Genomic DNA, 22,091 nt, shown 5'->3' on the forward strand with positions numbered 1-22,091 from the left:
GACTGGATGGACCGTGCAGGTCTTTTTCTGCCGTCATCTACTATGTTACTATGTATAACATCTTAAATGATCCTTTTCAGGAAGATGGTACATCAAAAAATTTATAAATAAATGAACACATACATACCATGTGCCAATGGTTTCCCTCAGTTTATATGCTTAAATCTGCGCCTTCCAAACAACCATCTCACTACAGAGAGATCTGGTCAGTCTCTCTCAGTGAAGACTGCACCTCGGCTGGTTCCCTGCACTATCTGCTCAACCCCAGCTAGGTAGAACTAAGTAACAGATTTCTCGCTCTTTCCAGTCTCCCTATCTGCCTTGGATGCTCACTTATTCCCCCTCCTCCCTAAATAATGGCCTCTGTGGAAATCACCGGCCCCTGTATTTCAGCATGAGCTGGGAACAATGGACAAGATTATGTTAAAAGTGCTGCTTTCTCCTAATGGAGATTAGGTTTCCCATAAATTGCCAACATCACATGAAAACCCTCCAACAAAGTGCACTTCCTTGATGGAAACACTGGCAACCCCTTTATCTCCATACGGTTCCCTTGATCACACAGCTGCGTAGACAGTATTGTATTGTATGGGCCATTGCTCTTGAGGACAGATGGGGGGGGGGGGTGTGTGGAGGGAGCTTGTGCAGTAAATTCCTTTCGTTTATTTAATTTTACCCACAGTAGAGGTAAATAACACCCCACCACCTGTAGTTGTAAATTCCTTTTGCTCTGCACACCATCAGCCCTGCACTGCCCCGCCCCACCCCCCTTACACTACCAAGTTCACAAAAGTTCTCTCAGCACTGTGGGGGAAATTCAGTAAATGGTGCCCAAAGCTAGGTGCCAGAATATCTGTGCTAAGCTAGTACTCTATGTGGAATGAGCTTTACAGAATACTAGCTTAGTATGAATTTCACACCTAACTTTGAGCGCCAAGCATTTGCCTGCCAAAGTCTGGTGTAAATGCTGGCACCCGAATGATGGCGGTTAGGTGTGCAAATGCAAGTATTCTATAACATCATGTCTAATTTCTGGGAACGCCTTTGACCCACCCTGGCCCTGCCCCTTTTGGAGTTGTATGCTATGAAATTTAGGCAAAATGAAAAAGAACCAGAGAATGATATAATGGAGATAACAAAACAGTGAAAGGATTGACCCCAAAAAATGTTCTATGATGTACCAACAGAAGAGCGGCACTTTACATTTTTTTCCCGATTTCGATAAGTGAAAATTTAACATATATAGAGTTCCTAAAGAAGTTCTTCAAAACCCTGCAGAGTCAGACTCATTATGATCTCACTTTGAAAGCATTATTACTACTTGAAGATCGAATAAACACTGGAGATTTTGGACTCACTATCATTTTACTTTGAAAATTCAGCTATATCCAAAAAAAAAAAACCGCTGGACATTTTGCTACAGCTCCACTTGGATTTGTTTTTTTAGTGAGTTAAGATCGTCAAGAGGGCCATTGGATAGATCGTTTGACGGCATTGATAACACTATATGGACCAAAATCTCATTCAGCGTGGAGTGGCATTTTCTACATACGCTAAGTGCCTTTAAAATTTTTCATTATTTGTTTATTATAGCTACTCTTTATAGAAATGACATACTAAACAGACAGTGATTGTAGCACACTCACACATACATAAAAATATTTCTTTGTGTGCAAGAGGTTCGTTGGAGCCAGTGACAGGATTGACTCATTTATTCTTTAAATTTAGTGATAAGAGAATTTTCATGAACATTGTTTTTATTTGGATATCACTTATAGCACGTGGGTGCACTTGATTAAAAAATTAAAAATAAAGAGAAACTCTATGATCGAGAAACTTGTCCACCCTTAGAGACGTCGTTCACTTCGGTGTAGCCTCGCTTGGGTGAGTTTATACTCTGAGAACTTTTCTATGATTCTCACATATTTATAATATCGTATTTATACAAAAAAGATTTTTTTTCTAAAGAATAATTCATCGTAGAACAGTTTTGGGGTCAATCCTTTCACTGTTTTGTTATCTCCATTATATCATTCTCTGGTTCTTTTTCATTTTGTTATTGTTATTTCACCAGAGACTTTTAGGGAATTCATTTTTTGATAATGAAATTTAGGCATGCATATTATAGAATAGAGTGTATGGCAGATTTGTGCATAACTTCTAATCAGTGCCAATTAAGTGCTTGTTAACGCCCAACATCTGTCATCGCCTAATTAATTAGTTTCCATGCAAACCTGTGATCCATGTTCAACTTGCTCACCCAAGTTTTGGTCAACCTGTGCAGAATCTGGTAGTGTGTGCACCTCGAAACACTCTGAACAAAGCAACCTATAATCACCACAGGACACCTTAAAATAGAATTTCTCAGGCAGAAGTTTTTAATATGATTCATGATACTGCTAACTCCAAAAGGTCCTGGTTGATTTAGGTGGGATATAAGAACAGGAATAGAATAGAATAGAAAGGCTAAATTAATTATATTCTAGCGTATCTTGACCAATGCACGAAGCTGGAAGTTTTCCCTCCATGAGATGTTCCAGGTTCATTATGTTCTCTTCTGCACATCCACTGCGACATTTTGTTTTGGTTTCTCTTCAGATTTTTCAAGATGCTGTGTTCTCTGTCTAAATATTAGTCGAGGGTCGGGGTCAGAAAGAGCAGGACAATTACACATTTCTCTTATTTTAAGAGCCTAAAAAAAAAAAAAAAAAAGCAAACATACACATGAAACAGAATTAAACCATAAAATAGTGCTACTAATAAGTGTTACCTGGATTTAGATAAATCATCAATTAATTGGTTACCCATGCATTTTATCATTTAATATTTTAAAAAATTATGCATATGACTCTGGAGAGGCTGAACCATACTGTATGCAAAAAAAGGAGGAAAACAGAAAGACAGTAAAAGAGGGTCAATAGCCCAGGATGTTTGATTTTTTTTTTCTTTTTAAGTATTATAATCTTTTCATGTCCATACACCATGTCCAAAGTTATATTTCCGCCAATGATCATATTTGAACACTCACAAATGTATGGTCATTGACCAAGTTTCATTGGGTAAGGGGGGGGGGGGGACATTAAAAACATTCTACGGCGAAAGGAACAACATTGGATATACCTTTTGAATACAGTCGAACCGAAAGGTCTTAATAAAAACAATAAAAACATTGAATGGAATGCTTATTATTGATCTGCCAAAAACCACCTTTAGAGAAGTGTCTTCCTGATAGGGGGAGCCGCCCTGTTTAGTGACTGGCTAGTCCATGACGTCCAATGATTTAAAAGGCAGTTAGCTTAGCAGAGTTTAAAAAGGGGTTGGACGGTTTCCTAAAGGACAAGTCCATAAACCGCTACTAAACGGACTTGGAAAACTCCAAAATTCCAGGAATAACATGTATAGAATGTTTGTACGTTTGGGAAGCTCGCCAGGTGCCCTTGGCCTGGATTGGCCGCTGTCGTGGACAGGATGCTGGGCTCGATGGACCCTTGGTCTTTTCCCAGTGTGGCATTACTTATGTACTTATGTCCTCTACTTGGCTCACTTTTATTACATAGAGCAGTGATTTAACCTATTGTGATGTCATAGTGGCTCATTCCACCAATAAGAGCCAACCTCATTAGTGATGTCACAATGGCTTGATTGTATAGAATGTTTGTACGTTTGGGAAGCTTGCCAGGTGCCCTTGGCCTGGATTGGCCGCTGTCGTGGACAGGATGCTGGGCTCAATGGACCCTTGGTCTTTTCCCAGTGTGACATTACTTATGTACTTATGTCCTCTACTTGGCTCACTTTTATTACATAGAGCAGTGATTTAACCTATTGTGATGTCATAGTGGCTCATTCCACCAATAAGAGCCAACCTCATTAGTGATGTCACAATGGCTTGATTGTATAGAATGTTTGTACGTTTGGAAAGCTTGCCAGGTGCCCTTGGCCTGGATTGGCCGCTGTCGTGGACAGGATGCTGGGCTCGATGGACCCTTGGTCTTTTCCCAGTGTGGCATTACTTATGTACTTATGTGTGGGCGTCGAGGATTCTCTCTGCGCCATCTTTGTGAAACCAGCGACTGGGACTCAGATTTTTCTCTCGTATTGGACATTTGGAGTCATTACAGCGCCCTTCCTGAAGCAGCCAAGGATTTGGCGAAACAAGGCGCACTTGTTGAAGGGTTTATTGATTGCGTTGTAGGCCGTAGCCAAGAAGTAAAGAAGGATTGCCGGTTCGCCTCTCAGACCAAGCCGTTATCAGCCTTATTTCCTCGGCATCCATCACAACCTGTAGTTAAGTATTGTTTATTTTTTTAGGTTGAGTATAGAAGGTTCTGGTTTAGATTGATTGGCTTGCTTGTGTATATGGGGGGTTGCCCGTGCAGTTAGCGTTATACATTGGAGCCGGGTACAGTCTGTTCTAGTTTTCTAGTTTTAGTTTGGTGTCTCTCACGAGGTGATAAGGAAGGAACAAAGGAGTTTTTAAAATCATTCGCTTTTCTCATGTAGAGTGAGTTTTTTGCGCTTGATTATTTTTTTTCCTTTGCTCCTCACAGGAACCAATGATAATAATGGACTCCTAAGCTGATAGTGGTTTTATCAATACGATTGTATTTTCCCTATCTGGAGCTTTGAGGTTCCCATTTATGTAATTGGTCATTATAGATTTCTTTATTGGAATCTCTAGTAAACCACTGGGGAGACACCCACAAACTAAATTCTCAATTTTCAAACTTCTGTGAATGCTTGGGAAAGATCCTCCATAGTGCAGGGCCATCCTTAAAGAACGGACAGATCAAAAGGCATTGAACAGTCTGCATCACCAACAAATTACAGGTAACTGGATTTATATATTCATTCGATGTGTAACTGTAACTACTCAGATAATACTTAGCTGTGGTTTGTGCTAGGGCAAATTCAACTAGTCCAAGCCCAACGGCGAGCTCCCGCTTCGCTCGTAGCTTCTTAAGGAGCCGGACAAACTAACCCTTCTCAGCACCTTCACGGACCACCAGCTTTCAACTGTTTCAACTGAGGCAGTTGAAAGCTGGTGGTCTGTGAAGGTGCTGAGAAGGGCTAGTTTGTCCGACTCCTTAAGAAGCTACGAGCGAAGCGGGAGCTCGCCGTTGGGCTTGGACTAGTTGAATTTGTCCTAGCACAAACCACAGCTAAGTATTATCTGAGTAGTTACAGTTACACATCGAATGAATATATGAAATTGATAGATCGATGTGCAAGAGGTTTTTATGACTGATGAGGATTCTTGCCAGCGTGAACTGAATGTCAGACACGCAGAGCAGAGCGGTCAGCTAGTTTAGTTTTGAGCGTAAACAGCTGTGACCGGGAGTCTGAAGTCTTTTCCTCTATAACTAATTGCAGTTGCCATACTGGAGTAAATACTTGTTCCCATTTATATTTATGTAGTAGTGCATTGCAAGAACAAGTACCAAAGAGATTGTTTAGGTAACTGGATTTAGCAATGTATTCCCAATTTGCCACGCTAGGTCTTGACCTGCGACTTAGATATGCGAGCAATTTAGAGTCTTCTGCAGAAGCTGTTCAGTTGCCCTGATGCTTCAGCTAAGATCGGTGTCAAGATTTCCAAGTCATGCCTGCCACACCACTTCATGGGAATTTGCAGATAAGCAATATTGCAACAGAATTTGTTAAAATAGCTATAAAAACCATGAATCCAATAATATTAACACCTTATCAGAATGTATCTGCGGCTGTAAGAGGAATTAGATACCGATGAAACCTATTTTGATAAGCCATAATTACAGTACGTACAGCTGACTTGTTTGCTAAATGTTTGGCTTGTGTTGCTCAAACTATGTCCATAACCATTAAATGGAGGATCTCTTCCTTGTAAGATTTGGTTTCCTGCCAAAAATGTAGGCAAAGGTACACAACTGAAAATACAGATAAATAAAAACAGTTACACCATCTGGTTTCAATGTGATTATGAATCATCAAGAGAGCAGGATTAAGGGGTTGTACCGATACCTTCTATTTTTAAACCTCTTGTTGCTGTGCATAATTACAAGTCCAGAGTATTTGGGGATAGCTTGCCTTTCCTTTTTAAAATGTGTCTATAAATCCAGCTTAACATACTGAAGTGAATGCTTTTTCAAGGGCAAAGAAACTTCTATGTCATATTTGTAACCACAGCAACCAGTGGCGTAGCTACGTGGGGCCTGAGGGGGCCTGGGCCCCTGTAGATTTCAGTCGGGACCCCCCTCCCGGCGAACCCGCCCCCGCCTACCTTCGGTTTTGCTGGCGGGGGACCCCAATCCCCGCCAGCCGACGTCCTCTCCGACCGTTCTGCAGTCAGAGTCAGACTCAGAAAAGTCTTCTTCCTTCAACAGTTGCAGGGGGAGGCGGCAATGGCGGCGGGGGGGGGGGGGGGCGGCTAAAATGTGCCCCCTCCCCTCGAGCTCTGGACCCCCCTCCCACGGAAGTCTGGCTACGCCCCTGACAGCAACAGAGTCTTGTTTTATAAGCTTCTGCTGGATGCAGGAAAAGAGCAGATCCAGATCTAAGGTCCAATCAGCAAATTTATTAATGTAAACCATAACATGGTCCATGTTTCGCCATTTCAAGGGCTGCCTCAGGGGTAAAGTACTAAAAACAATAACCACGACCATCAAAACTTCAGGTGATCTTTAAAGACCTATCTGATTTGCAAGGCCTACCCTATTGATCCTACTTAAATGCCTCAGCTCTACAATGCATCTATACATAAATTGCAATGGACATTTTTCTTTCTTATTTCCTTGTCCCTTATTGTACCCATTTACCCCTACCTTACCTGACCCTTTTCTAATTGTATTTGTTTAATACCTACCGTACTTGGCGCTCACCATTACGGTATTTTTGTAAGCCACATTGAGCCTGCTAATATGTGGGAAAATGTGGGATACAAATGTTACAAATAAATAAATAACCACCTATGACTAGGTGGTTTCCATAAAAACATTCATAATCTTTACAACAACAATACAAAGACATTACTCAGCATAAAACATCATACTCGTATTAGTTATAGAATAGCGCGCAAGCAGATGTGTGCGCAAATACAAATTAATGCCAATTAACTTCAATAATTGATTTCTAAGGCCAATTGATTGATCATTAATGGCTTGTTAACCAATTTAGTTGCATGCGCATCTTAGATCCATGCCAAAATTTCAGCAGCATATATAGATCCAGGGGTTTGTGCTGTCGGTGTATACTGAAGTTAGCATAACCAAGGGATAGGTGTGCTCCTTTTTTTGCTGGTTTCTATAACTCTAAAGATATTTAGGCCTATTCTGATTTTTCCTTATGGCATTCTGTTCTAGAGCCAATGATTGCCGCTGACCCATTTTTTTCCATCGCTACTCACTTGCATATGGCCTCACTGTATGCAGTTCCTATAGTATGGGGCTGTTATGACCACAAGCCTCATTCACTGTTCATGCAACCAAAAGTAAAACATCTTGCTGGTTACACACCATTTACTGTAACACCCTGCTTTTCACCTCATCTATGGAATCCTGTCTAAAGGTTGGCTTAAACATAACATAGTAGATGACGGCAGAAAAAGACCTGCATGGTCCATCCAGTCTGCCCAACAAGATAAACTCATATGTGCTACTTTTTGTGTATACCTTACCTTGATTTGTATCTGCCATTGTCAGGGCACAGACCGTATAACTCTGCCTAGCACTAGCCCCGCCTCTACCCACCGGCTCTGCCACCCAATCTCGGTTAAGCTTCTGAGGATTCCTTCCTTCGGAACAGGATTCCTTTATGTTTATCCCACGCATGTTTGAATTCCGTTACCGTTTTCATCTCCACCACATCCCGCGGGAGGGCATTCCAAGTATCCACCACTCTCTCTGTGAAAAAATACTTCCTGACATTTTTCTTGAGTCTGCCCCCCTTCAATCTCATTTCAAGTCCTCTAGTTCTACCGCCTTCCCATCTATGGAAAAGGTTCGTTTGCGGATTAATACCTTTCAAATATTTGAACGTCTGTATCATATCACCCCTGTTTCTCCTTTCCTCCAGGGTATACATGTTCAGGTCAGCAAGTCTCTCCTCATACGCCTTGTAACGCAAATCTCATACCATTCTCGTAGCTTTTCTTTGCACATCCTTAGCAAGATGCGACCTCCAAAACTGAACACAATACTCCAGGTGGGGCCTCACCAACGACTTATACAGGGGCATTAAAACCTCTTTTCTTCTGCTGGTCACACCTCTCTCTATACAGCCTAGCAACCTTCTAGCTACGGCCACCGCCTTGTCACACTGTTACTTAGTCCTAGTTCCTTACATACTAAAGTTGTATTAATGTCCCAATTACAAAGCATCACCTTGACAAATTATGTCTCACAGAGAGGTGGTTAAAAAAAAGAAGACGAAGCCTATTTATTGGCTTGCTTGATTCCTGGTTGTTAATATTTTTTCTTGCAACAAGCTGGGAAGGCTGGATGCGAGCTTGCTTTAATCTACTCAAAAGCTCTTCCCATTATTTCAATGTGATGGATATAAATCACAATATCCTTGAAACCTTAGCCATTCATAGTGACTATTTAGCCATTTATGTACTCTTACACTCACCACCACCCTAACAGCCACCTCTTGGGATGCTTTATATTAACTTGTACTTCTGATGTGGAAGCTTGTTATAGCATCACTGGTAGTGGGAGCCCCTCAAATTCACACAGAAAATCCCCCGAGATCCCATGATAAGGAGTTAATTCATCTTTTAGAAATCCATCAGCACATTCCCTTTCCTACTTATGAAGCAGGACATACACTGGATTGTATTATCGCTATCATGATCTTCATTTGTTCTAACTCGTTTCACGGCTTTTTCATTTTCATGGACGGACCACTTTCTTGTCATCTTTGATTTAGCATCCATTTTACCCAGCAAACATCAGAATAATTTACATATTGTTCTAGAGGCTTGGCTAATATCTATCTTGAAACACTGGCCTCTACTGGGATTGACTTTCTCACCAATTTCGAGACCTTGCCTTTGGTGGACCACGTATGTATTCTGAATTCTGCATTAGAAGCTGTAGCTCCTTTACAGACCCATTCTCCTCCTCATAAGCCTTGCCAGTTGCCACCCTTCAGTTTTTAAAAAGACAAGCCAGGAAGGCGACGAAGGCGCGAGCTGTGGGTAGCTCTAAAGAAATCAAAAGAAGCTACTTTCAGCTGCCCGTGGATGCTTATCACATTTTGGCGGCCACGATGATAAATCTGCCTGCAAAAAAGCAAATTACAAAAAAAAAAAAACGTTGGTGTGTGTTCTCCGAGGTCCACAGGCAGTAACTATAACCGGCCACACAAGTCAAATAGATGTGGCAAAAAGGAACATTATCAATTGAAATGAAGCTGATAAAAGGCAGATGACAACTTTCCCATTCAGCTGTACCTTCTAATGTTCTGATTTACTGAATAAAATGAAGCCCAAGGTTTTCTGTTAGATTCTTTCTTTTGCCAAGTCTCTGTAATTTTAGTGTTTGCCTCCACCATCATTTTTCTTTATTACCACCTGTGCGTCACCTTTCATACAGTAAGTGTCTGCGAAAGACAGAAACAAATGGCCAGTCTCCTCCTACAAATGGTGCCCCACTTCAATTTAAAAACCGTGATCCTATTGTTTTGGAATTGATTGGGCTCCCAGATTCCTACCTAAAGAAACTGAAAAGGACAAAAGAAAAAATAACACCACACAATATATTAAGTGGGATGTTTACAGGGCAGCAAATTCAATGCAACATAAACTTATCCTGAAATTTAAAAAAACAAAAAACCTATATGTATTTTTTTTGTCTATTATTTTATCATTTATATAGCATCTTAAATCAGGGTGCTTTGTCATTAGTTGCCTACTTAGTTCAATGAATCTTGGCGCATAATCACAATTTACTGATTAATTCATGAAGGTTTTCTACCATACGTGTCGTCAATGGGGGAAAAAATTACAAAATAAACAGTATGCAGAAAGCAACTTCCTTTCTGAGGTGGAAATAAGCAAGTAATTATGTTTGTTTAATACAAAGATCCCAAATTGGGCCTTGCTTGATATCCCTTTAAAAGGGATCTGGATGTAGCTCATGCCTTTCTTAGTAGTTCAAGGTGAGATACATTCAACATAGGCGCCGACTCCGTGGGTGCTCGAGCACCCCCAATATTTCACCCACCGGAAGTTCGTTTACCCACCAGAAGTTCGTTCCATCCCTCCGTCCTCCAAATTTTAAAAGTCATCTATTTTACCTCGTCGGGGTTAGGGCGGCAGCAGTGGTAAAAAGCATACAGGCTCGGCTCGGTGCTTAGTTGTTTTCCCTTCTCTGTCTCTCAGCACTGGTCCCGCCCTCATTTCCTGTTTCCGCAAGGGCAGGACCAGAGCTGAGAGACAGAGAAGGGAAAACAACTAAGCACCGAGCCGAGCCTGTATGCTTTTTACCGCTGCTGCCGCCCTAACCTCGATGAGGTAAGATAGATGACTTCTAAAATTCGGAGGGAGGGGGCCTGGAACTCGAAGGGAGGGCGGGAGGAGGGACCCTGTACCCTCCTGTGCGCATGCGTCTGGTAAAACCCGAACATGAAGCACACATTAGCGTCTGTTTTCTGCGGACTAAATATAAGCATTTTTAATTTTTTTTTTTTTTTTTTTTAGCTTGGATGCTTATATTTAGACGCCAATGTGTGTTTTTTGCTTGGATCTGCTTTTTTCTCATGACCAGCGCTTAAGGGCTTGCACGAGCTTCCTTCTGCTTCCAAAAGCAATTAAAACCAGCAGATGTTGCAGAAAGAATCATGAGAGGAGGGAAAGGGTGAAATGGGACTTGATATACCGCCTTTCTGAGGTTTTTGCAACTACATTCAAAGCGGTTTACATATATTCAGGTACTTATTTTGTACCAGAGGCAATGGAGGGTTAAGTGACTTGCCCAGAGTCACAAGGAGCTGCAGTGGGAATCAAACTCAGTTCCCCAGGACCAAAGTCCACTGCACTAACCACTAGGCTACTCCTCCACTAGCAACATTCCATGTAGAAGCCTGCCCTTGCAGATCAGCAATGCGGCCGCGCAGGCTTCTGTTTCTGTGAGTCTGACGTCCATACGTGCAGGATGTCAGACTCACAGAAACAGAAGCCTGTGCGGCCGCATTGCTGATCTGCAAGGGCAGGCTTCTACATGGAATGTTGCTAGTGGAATGGCAACATTCCATGTAGAATCTCAAATAGTAGCAACAGAATCTCAATAGTAGCAACATTCCCATGTAGAAGCTCAAATAGGGAAAGGGAAATGGGACTTGATATACTGCCTTTCTGAGGTTTTTGCAACTACATTCAAAGCGGTTTACATATATTCAGGTACTTATTTTGTACCAGGGGCAATGGAGGGTTAAGCGACTTGCCCAGAGTCACAAGGAGCTGCAGTGGTAATCGAACTCAGCTCCCCAGGATCAAAGTGCACTGCACTAACCACTAGGCTACTCCTCCAGGAGCATAGGCATCATGAGAAATCTTCTCTTCCAACACCCTAATGCCTGCTCCACCCTGGCATTATTTTTTTGCAGCGATAAGGCAGTTTTGTTTTGGGCACTCTTTTCTGAGCATAGGGGAGGAATACAAATGACCTCATTTACATGAGCTTCACTACATTTGCATGCTATCTGAGCTAGTGCCTGGTGTGCTCATTGTTTCCCGCGCTAGACCCTTCTGAACATTCTGCGCAGGTAAATTGCAGGCACCAGTAGGGTGCTAATGGCCTCTGGCATCCGCGTTTACTTTTAAGCATTGGGGCCTAACAGCCAGCTCAGCAGGGATATGGGAATGGCAACTCAAGGGATGGGGCGGGGGGGTGTGGCACAGCATGCCCATGAAATTATTTCCAGTCCCTCTACATTTACCGCTATCAACACACCTAAACTAAATCTGCCAATCTCTGAAACTTTAAAAATCCTTGGAGTCACTATTGACCGCCACCTAACACTGGAGACTCATGCGAATAACACAACCAAAAAGATGTTCTACTCAATGTGGAAACTGAAAAGAATAAGATCATTCTTTCCAAGATCCGTATTCCGCAGCCTAGTGCAATCACTCGTACTCAGTCATCTGGACTACTGCAACTCACTATGCGCAGGCTGCAAAGAGCAAATACTGCGGAAACTTCAAACAGCCCAGAATACAGCAGCCAGACTCATCTTCGGAAAACCAAAATATGAAAGTGCAAAACCCTTACGTGAGAAACTACACTGGCTCCCACTCAAGGAACGTATCACCTTTAAAGTATGCACCTTAGTTCACAAAATCATTCACGGTGAAGCCCCTGCATACATGTCTGACTTAATAGACCTGCCACCCAGAAACGCTAAAAGATCATCCAGAACTTTCCTCAATCTCCACTTCCCTAATTGCAAAGGCGTAAAATACAAAGTATTGCATGCATCAACCTTCTCCTATATGAGCACGCAGTTCTGGAATACACTACCACGCAACCTGAAAATGATCTACGAATTAACCGACTTCCGCAAACAATTGAAGACTCATCTCTTTGAGAAAATTTATTGCAAGGATCAAAACACATGAAGTCCATACATACTAATAGAAATGCATCAATACACTCCCTTCTGAACTTCTCTTACCCCGTATTTCCACCACACTTCAAACTCCACCCACAGATAAAATGTTATACCCTATGTTCTCTTGAAATTGTTCTATCGCCTTATCTTTTCCCCATTGTAACATCACATGGTTTCCACGCCCTAACGATTTTTGACTTGACTTTGTCTTCCCATAACTCCTCTCAATGTAACCCATAATTGTACTGTAACACACTGAGCCCGCAAATAGGTGGGAAAATGTGGGATACAAATGCAATAAAATAAATACATGTGTGTCTGTTTTGTGTGCACATCTCTGGGTGCAAGTATGTGTATATCTGCATCTCTGGGTGCTTGAAACGGAGAGGAACCAACTTTTCAAAATTATTGGGGGTGCTAAGCCCAGTGAAAATAACTCTTCCCTGGACACATACAAGGAATTTTCTCAAGCACCCACAGAGTCGGCTCCTAAAAAGAGCAATCCCCTAACTGTTATGTTTCAGTGTATCAGTGTTTCTAAGCTGCAAAAGCTGGAACTGGTTAACTCATAGAAATGCATAGGGCCACCTTTTTTTGAGGGGGGGGGGGGGGGCCTCTGGATTTGCCAGTTCCATCTGTTCCATTTTTAAACTCAGTGTCTCTCTCTTTTTTTTTTTAATCAGTTTTTATCTCCATACTAAATCTGGTCCCGTCCCATTACATTTTTTGAGTGTTATTTTGCCCCCCAGGCAGATGGACAGACATTCTTACCCCCTTTTGTATAATTTATTTCCAACATTTGCTTGGAAAGAATAAAAACAGCATACTTCATAAGATTCTTGTTATTTGCTTGTGTCTGATCCAATGTAGCATTTTGCAAAGTTAAAGCACAGAAGACTGATCACAGTACTCAGCCCAGCCATGCATGAGATAGCTCTGCATATATTAAAGACCCTTTGTATGGAAATGGTAATGGTAAAGACTCCTGGATTTGATATACTGCCTTTCTGTGGTACAACCAAAGCAGTTTACATTTATATATGCAGATACTTTCTCTGTCCCCCTAGCAGGTTCATAATTTAAGTTTTTGTATCTGAGGCAATCAAGGGTTCAAAAGCAGCCACAGTGGGAATCAAACCCAGTTCCCCCAGGTTCTCAGCCCACTCCACTAACCTTTAGGCTATTCCTCCAACACCAATCTCTCTCATGCATATTCGCTGTAGTCTCTCATGCATATTCGCTGTAGTAATCTTAAATTCTGACTGGCTAAAAGGGCCTGCAGCAGAGGGTTGACAAGCAAGAAGTAGTGAAAACATTATTCCCAATTGTAGAGGAATTAAATACAAGACCTACTACGCATCCAGTTTCTCCTTTTTGGGCAGCCAGCTTTGGAACGCTCTACCCAGACCAATCCGATTAATAAACGACTTCTTGCCCTTTAGAAAAGTGCGGAAAGCTCATCTCTTTAAGCAAGCCTACCCAAATGCCCCAACCTAATCTCGCCAACTTCCACCCCCAATTCTGTTCTGATTTAAATACCAACCTCCCATCCTTCTCTTTCCATCTCTCCTTAATTTTATCCCTCCTTACCCCTTTTCTCCCAAATTACACTATCCTATCCACCCTCTTTTATCCTAGTCATATATTATCTAGCTCAACTTATCATACATACACTACTAAGCCCAACTTTACATTGTTTTCTACTGTTTTATTAAAATTCTATTAACTTTGTATTTCAAATTACTATGTAAGCCGCATTGAGCCTGCATTATGTGGGAAAGTGCGGGGTACAAATGTAATAATAATTATTATTATTCTGGTTCAGGGGTTTTTAAACAGTGATACCTGCAATGCCAAAGGGTGCAGGAAAAGGTCAAATGTGCGAGCCCTCCAAAACCCACCAAAAACCCACTGTACCTACAAATAGGTGACACCTACAGGCATAAGGGCTAATGTAGTGGTTTACAGTAGCATTTTGGTGGGTTTTGGATGACTCACCATCAATGGCGAGATGTGTACCTGGGAGCTTTATGTGGTCCACTGCAGTGCCCCCTAGGGTGCCTCACTGCTCTTCTGGGATGTCTGTTTGGCCAGTCTGCTAAGAATGCTGGTCCCCCCATACAACCCAATGGCTTGTTTTTGACTTGGGACCTTTTTTTGTTTTCCACCAAAAAAATGGCCCTAAAAGACAGGCACACTGAGCACAAAAATGTCTTGCAAATGGCCATTTTCGAAACAAAGCTGGACGTTTTTCTGGTTTGAAAATGGCCATTCATTACTGGATTTTTGGAAGTTGTTTTTTTTTTGGAAAACGTCTAAAATCGGATTTAGATGTCATATTGAAAATGCCTTTCCAGATCTCTTAAAATCAGCTAAAAGTTACCAAAGTTATATAGGGCCCTGTTTACTAAGATGTGCTAGCATCTAAACGCTAGAGACACACATATATTCCTATGGGTGCCTTTAGCGTGCGCTTAAAACGCTAGCACGCCCTTAGCGCAGCTTAGTAAACAGGACCCATAGTCACTTTGCAGACCCCTCAATTTAGACCCTACCAACCCCACTCGAAAATTTCTGGTTTTCTTATAAAATATTGTCAGCAAGACACTGAATTGGTCCCTATTCACAGACTCTCGATTTTCCTTCTCCCACAGAGAAAATCTCTTCAGGAGTATTCGTTATGTAAGGAAAAATTATGCTCTTACCTGATAATTTCTTTCCTTTAATCATACCAGTTCAGTCCAGACCAATGGGTTATGTCCATCCACCAGCGGAAGGAGACAGAGAAAATAGTTTCAAGTACTTTGCCCTTAAAGGGTATCGTGCAGCCTGGAATCCTCAGTATTTCTAATAGCCAAGAATGGTGCTCTCAACTGCAACAAAGAAAGTACAGGAAACATATCCCACCTTCACTGAATAACATGCAGGCAGTAGACCTCCTGGGTTCTTGCCAACCCAGGGCCGCAGACAACCCATCAAAGAACTAGGTGAGACAGCACTTAGGCTTCAAAGGAAGCCGGTACAATCCACAGGGAAGAAGCAAAATGCAACCACCCAAGGCAGAGTAAAGCGCAGCGCCCAGAGGCAGAGGAAGGCTTGGCACCCAGAGGCACAGCCAGAACCAACGCTCAGAAGCAGGGCAAGGCTCACTCTTCTGAGAAGCAGCCAAACTCGACATCGTGAGACAGAGCAAGGCCAAACTACCGGAGGCAAAATAGGGCACAGCAACCAAAACGGAAATGCGCTCTACAGCAAGAGATGGGGCACAGCCCGACCTCCAGAGCCGGGGCAAGGCCCGACCTCCAAAAACAACAGCTTACCTTACCACAGCTGAAAACAGCATGTCAGAAAAAAACACTGCCAGCCAAAAAATACCAAAACAAACAAAAAAAACTGAAATATACTTGCCCAAAAGAAACCAAAATAGTCCAGCATCTTACCACAGTTAAGTCTGCCGAGTCTCAAGATGCTCGGGCGAGAGCGGGAAGGGACCTAGTAGCACTAAGTATCTCGTAGCTGGAGATGAGGGACCCAGGAACACTGGGTATCATCTTAAGGAAACCCAAGACCGTGTTACCAGCAGACCCCCTTGCTCAACAGCCCCCAGCACAGCAGGAGCCACATAAGCATAAGTACATAAGTAATGCCACACTGGGAAAAGACCAAGGGTCCATCGAGCCCAGCATCCTGTCCACGACAGCGGCCAATCCAGGCCAAGGGCACCTGGCAAGCTTCCCAAACGTACAAACATTCTATACATGTTATTCCTGGAATTTTGGAGTTTTCCAAGTCCGTTTAGTAGCGGTTTATGGACTTGTCCTTTAGGAAACCGTCCAACCCCTTTTTAAACTCTGCTAAGCTAACCGCCTTCACCACTTTCTCCGGCAACGAATTCCAGAGTTTAATTACACGTTGGGTGAAGAAAAACTTTCTCCGATTTGTTTTAAATTTACTACACTGTAGTTTCATCGCATGCCCCCTAGTCCTAGTATTTTTGGAAAGCGTGAACAGACGCTTCACATCCACCTGTTCCACTCCACTCATTATTTTATATACCTCTATCATGTCTCCCCTCAGCCGTCTCTTCTCCAAGCTGTATAGCCCTAGCCTCCTTAGTCTTTCTTCATAGGGAAGTCGTCCCATCCCCGCTATCATTTTAGTTGCCCTTCGCTGCACCTTTTCCAATTCTACTATATCTTTCTTGAGATGCGGAGACCAGAATTGAACACAATACTCAAGGTGCGGTCGCACCATGGAGCGATACAACGGCATTATAACATCCTCACACCTGTTTTCCATACCTTTCCTGATAATACCCAACATTCTATTTGCTTTCTTTGCCGCAGCAGCACACTGAGCAGAAGGTTTCAGTGTGTTATCGACGACGACACCCAGATCCCTTTCTTGGTCCGTAACTCCTAACGTGGAACCTTGCATGACGTAGCTATAATTCGGGTTCTTTTTTCCCACATGCATCACCTTGCACTTGCTCACATTAAACATCATCTGCCATTTAGCCGCCCAGTCTCCCAGTCTCGTAAGGTCCTCTTGTAATTTTTCACAATCCTGTCGCGATTTAACGACTTTGAATAACTTTGTGTCATCAGCAAATTTAATTACCTCGCTAGTTACTCCCATCTCTAAATCATTTATAAATATATTAAAAAGCAGCGGTCTACTACTACTACTACTACTATTTAGCATTTCTATAGCGCTACAAGGCATACGCAGCGCTGTACAAACATAGAAGAAAGACAGTCCCTGCTCAAAGAGCTTACAATCTAATAGACAAAAAATAAATAAAGTAAGCAAATCAAATCAATTAATGTGAACGGGAAGGAAGAGAGGAGGGTAGGTGGAGGCGAGTGGTTACAAGTGGTTACGAGTCAAAAGCAATGTTAAAGAGGTGGGTTTTCAGTCTAGATTTAAAGGTGGCCAAGGATGGGGCAAGACGTAGGGGCTCAGGAAGTTTATTCCAGGCGTAGGGTGCAGCGAGACAGAAGGCGCGAAGTCTGGAGTTGGCAGTAGTGGAGAAGGGAACAGATAAGAAGGATTTATCCATGGAGCGGAGTGCACGGGAAGGGGTGTAGGGAAGGACGAGTGTGGAGAGATACTGGGGAGCAGCAGAGTGAGTACATTTATAGGTTAGTAGGAGAAGTTTGAACAGGATGCGAAAACGGATAGGGAGCCAGTGAAGGGTCTTGAGGAGAGGGGTAGTATGAGTAAAGCGACCCTGGCGGAAGATGAGACGGGCAGCAGAGTTTTGAACTGACTGGAGAGGGGAGAGGTGACTAAGTGGGAGGCCAGCAAGAAGCAGATTGCAGTAGTCTAAACGAGAGGTGACAAGGGTGTGGATGAGGGTTTTGGTAGAGTGCTCGGAAAGAAAGGGGCGGATTTTACGGATGTTGTAAAGAAAGAAACGACAGGTCTTGGCGGTCTGCTGGATATGAGCAGAGAAGGAGAGAGAAGAGTCAAAGATGACCCCAAGGTTTCGAGCTGAGGAGACAGGGAGAATGAGAGAGCCATCAACAGAAATAGAAAACGGGGGGAGCGGGGAGGTGGGTTTGGGGGGGAAAATGAGAAGCTCGGTTTTGGTCATATTTAATTTCAGGTGGCGTTGAGACATCCAGGCAGCAATGTCAGACAAGCACGCTGAAACTTTGGTTTGGATGCAAGGTGAGATATCAGGGGTAGAAAGGTAGATTTGGGAGTCATCAGCATAGAGGTGGTAGGAAAAGCCATGGGATGAGATTAATGAACCAAGGGAAGAAGTGTAGATAGAAAAGAGGAGGGGACCAAGAACAGAACCCTGGGGTACGCCGACAGGCAGAGGGATAGAAGTAGAAGAGGATCCACCAGAGTGAACACTAAAGGTGCGGAGGGAGAGGTAGGAAGAGAACCAGGAAAGGACAGAGCCCTGGAATCCTAGCACGGACCCCTGAGGAACCCCACTAACTACCCTTCTCCATTGTGAATACTGCCCATTTAACCCCACTCTCTGTTTCCTATCCTTCAACCAGTTTTTAATCCACAATAGGACATTTCCTCCTATCCCATGACCCTCCAATTTCCTCTGTAGCCTTTCATGAGGTACCTTGTCAAACGCCTTTTGAAAATCCAGATACACAATATCAACCGACTCCCCTTTGTCCACATGTTTGTTCACTCCTTCAAAGAATTGAAGTAAATTGGTCAGGCAAGATTTCCCCACACAAAAGCCATGCTGACTTGGTCTCAGTAATCCATGTCCTCGGATGTGCTCTGTAATTTTGTTTTTGATAATAGCCTCTACCATTTTCCCCGGCACCGACGTCAGACTCACCGGTCTATAATTTCCCGCATCTCCCCTGGAGCCTTTTTAAAAAATGGGCGTTACATTGGCCACCCTCCAATCTTCCGGTACCACGCTCGATTTTAAGGATAAGTTGCATATCACTAGCAGTAGCTCCACAAGCTCATTTTTCAGTTCTATCAGTACTCTAGGATGAATACCATCCGGTCCAGGAGATTTGCTACTCTTTAGTTTGCCGAACTGCCCATTTACGTCCTCCAGGTTTACTGTGAAGTCAGTAAGTTTCTCCGACTCGTCCGCTTGAAATACCATTTCCGACACCGGTATCCCACCCAAATCTTCCTCAGTGAAGACCGAAGCAAAGAATTCATTCAGTCTCTCCGCTACGTCTTTGTCTTCCTTGATCGCCCCTTTTACCCCTCGATCATCCAGCTTTTAATATACCGAAAAAAATTTTTACTATGTTTTTTTGCCTCTAATGCTATCTTTTTTTCATACTCCCTCTTGGCAGCATAAAATGTTTTGTACTTTTTGGGATCTTGCCAGGTATTTGTGACCTGGATTGGCCACTGTTGGAAACAGGATGCTGGGCTTGATGGACCTTTGGTCTGTCCCAGTATGGCAATACTTACAGTGGTGGAAATAAGTATTTGATCCCTTGCTGATTTTGTAAGTTTGCCCACTGACAAAGACATGTGCAGCCCATAATTGAAGGGTAGGTTATTGGTAACAGTGAGAGATAGCACATCACAAATTAAATCCGGAAAATCACATTGTGGAAAGTATATGAATTTATTTGCATTCTGCAGAGGGAAATAAGTATTTGATCCCCCACCAACCAGTAAGAGATCTGGCCCCTACAGACCAGGTAGATGCTCCAAATCAACTCGTTACCTGCATGACAGACAGCTGTCGGCAATGGTCACCTGTATGAAAGACACCTGTCCACAGACTCAGTGAATCAGTCAGACTCTAACCTCTACAAAATGGCCAAGAGCAAGGAGCTGTCTAAGGATGTCAGGGACAAGATCATACACCTGCACAAGGCTGGAATGGGCTACAAAACAATCAGTAAGACGCTGGGCGAGAAGGAGACAACTGTTGGTGCCATAGTAAGAAAATGGAAGAAGTACAAAATGACTGTCAATCGACAAAGATCTGGGGCTCCACGCAAAATCTCACCTCGTGGGGTATCCTTGATCATGAGGAAGGTTAGAAATCAGCCTACAACTACAAGGGGGGAACTTGTCAATGATCTCAAGGCAGCTGGGACCACTGTCACCACGAAAACCATTGGTAACACATTACGACATAACGGATTGCAATCCTGCAGTGCCCGCAAGGTCCCCCTGCTCCGGAAGGCACATGTGACGGCCCGTCTGAAGTTTGCCAGTGAACACCTGGATGATGCCGAGAGTGATTGGGAGAAGGTGCTGTGGTCAGATGAGACAAAAATTGAGCTCTTTGGCATGAACTCAACTCGCCGTGTTTGGAGGAAGAGAAATGCTGCCTATGACCCAAAGAACACCGTCCCCACTGTCAAGCATGGAGGTGGAAATGTTATGTTTTGGGGGTGTTTCTCTGCTAAGGGCACAGGACTACTTCACCGCATCAATGGGAGAATGGATGGGGCCATGTACCGTACAATTCTGAGTGACAACCTCCTTCCCTCCGCCAGGGCCTTAAAAATGGGTCGTGGCTGGGTCTTCCAGCACGACAATGACCCAAAACATACAGCCAAGGCAACAAAGGAGTGGCTCAGGAAGAAGCACATTAGGGTCATGGAGTGGCCTAGCCAGTCACCAGACCTTAATCCCATTGAAAACTTATGGAGGGAGCTGAAGCTGCGAGTTGCCAAGCGACAGCCCAGAACTCTTAATGATTTAGAGATGATCTGCAAAGAGGAGTGGACCAAAATTCCTCCTGACATGTGTGCAAACCTCATCATCAACTACAGAAGACGTCTGACCGCTGTGCTTGCCAACAAGGGTTTTGCCACCAAGTATTAGGTCTTGTTTGCCAGAGGGATTAAATACTTATTTCCCTCTGCAGAATGCAAATAAATTCATATACTTTCCACAATGTGATTTTCCGGATTTAATTTGTGATGTGCTATCTCTCACTGTTACCAATAACCTACCCTTCAATTATGGGCTGCTCATGTCTTTGTCAGTGGGCAAACTTACAAAATCAGCAAGGGATCAAATACTTATTTCCACCACTGTATGTACTTGGGATTCTGAATGGAATCTTGCTACTCTTTGGGGTTCTACATGGAATGTTGCTACTCTGAGATTCTGCATGGAATCTTGTCACGCTTTAGGATTCCAGAATCTTGCTACTCTTTGGGGTTCTACATGGAATGTTGCTACTCTTTGGGGATCTTGCCAGGTACTTGTGACCTGGATTGGCCACTGTTGGAAACAGGATGCTGGGCTTGATGGACCTTTGGTCTGTCCCAGTATGGCAATACTCATGTACTTATGTATTTAGGATTCTGAATGGAATCTTGCTACTCTTTGAAAGTCTGCATGGAATCTTGTTATTCTTTAGAATTCTAGAATCTTGCTATTCTTCGCAGTTGTACATGGAATGTTGCTACTCTTTGGGTTTCTGCAAGGTACTTGTGATCTGGATTGGCCACTGTTGGAAACAGGATGCTGGGCTTGATGGACCTTTGGTCTGTCCCAGTATGGCAATACTCATGTACTGAGGATTCCAGGCTGCACGATACCCTTTAAGGGCAAAGTACTTAAAACTATTTTCTCTGTCTCCTTCTGTTGGTAGATGGACATAACCCATTGGTCTGGTATTGATGACAAGGAATGATATGTTACTACATGAACAATGAACACATACACACGTGTGCTAACCCCTTTTAAAAGAGATCTGAAAACACTTATTTGAACAAGCGTTTGTACAGGAAAGCAACAACACACTTCAGAGTCTTTAAGTAAAATTTTTAAACTAGAAAAATAAAAGAGAAGATGAGATTGAAGACATCGAAGGACTACTACTACTACTACTTGACATTTCTAAAGCGCTACTAGGGTTACGCAGCGCTGTACAATTTAACATAGAAGGACAGAGAGTACGTTATTAAACAATGACTGACTGTTAGGAAATATTTTTGATAAGTGTTTTTAAACATTGTTTTTGTAAGGATATGTTATGCTTTTTTTAAATATATAATGAATGTTTTGATGTGTTA

General features: G+C 42.9%; 1 protein-coding gene across 4 annotated transcripts in view; it reads right to left on the reverse strand.

Annotated features, from left to right (window-relative positions):
- Positions 1-2,355: 2,355 nt before the first annotated feature.
- Positions 2,356-22,091, reverse strand: part of LOC115458769 (metalloendopeptidase OMA1, mitochondrial-like) — an 87,436-nt gene continuing 67,700 nt past the window's right edge. For all 4 annotated transcript variants that reach the window (XM_030188585.1, XM_030188586.1, XM_030188583.1 and 1 more), the window contains exon 9: positions 2,356-2,692. In XM_030188585.1, the coding sequence (XP_030044445.1) occupies positions 2,546-2,692 (147 nt within the window). In that variant the 3' untranslated portion in view covers positions 2,356-2,545. The remainder of the gene's footprint in view (positions 2,693-22,091) is intronic.

The sequence above is a fragment of the Microcaecilia unicolor genome, unplaced genomic scaffold, assembly GCF_901765095.1.
Source record: "Microcaecilia unicolor unplaced genomic scaffold, aMicUni1.1, whole genome shotgun sequence".
Classification (NCBI taxonomy): Eukaryota; Metazoa; Chordata; class Amphibia; order Gymnophiona; family Siphonopidae; genus Microcaecilia; species Microcaecilia unicolor.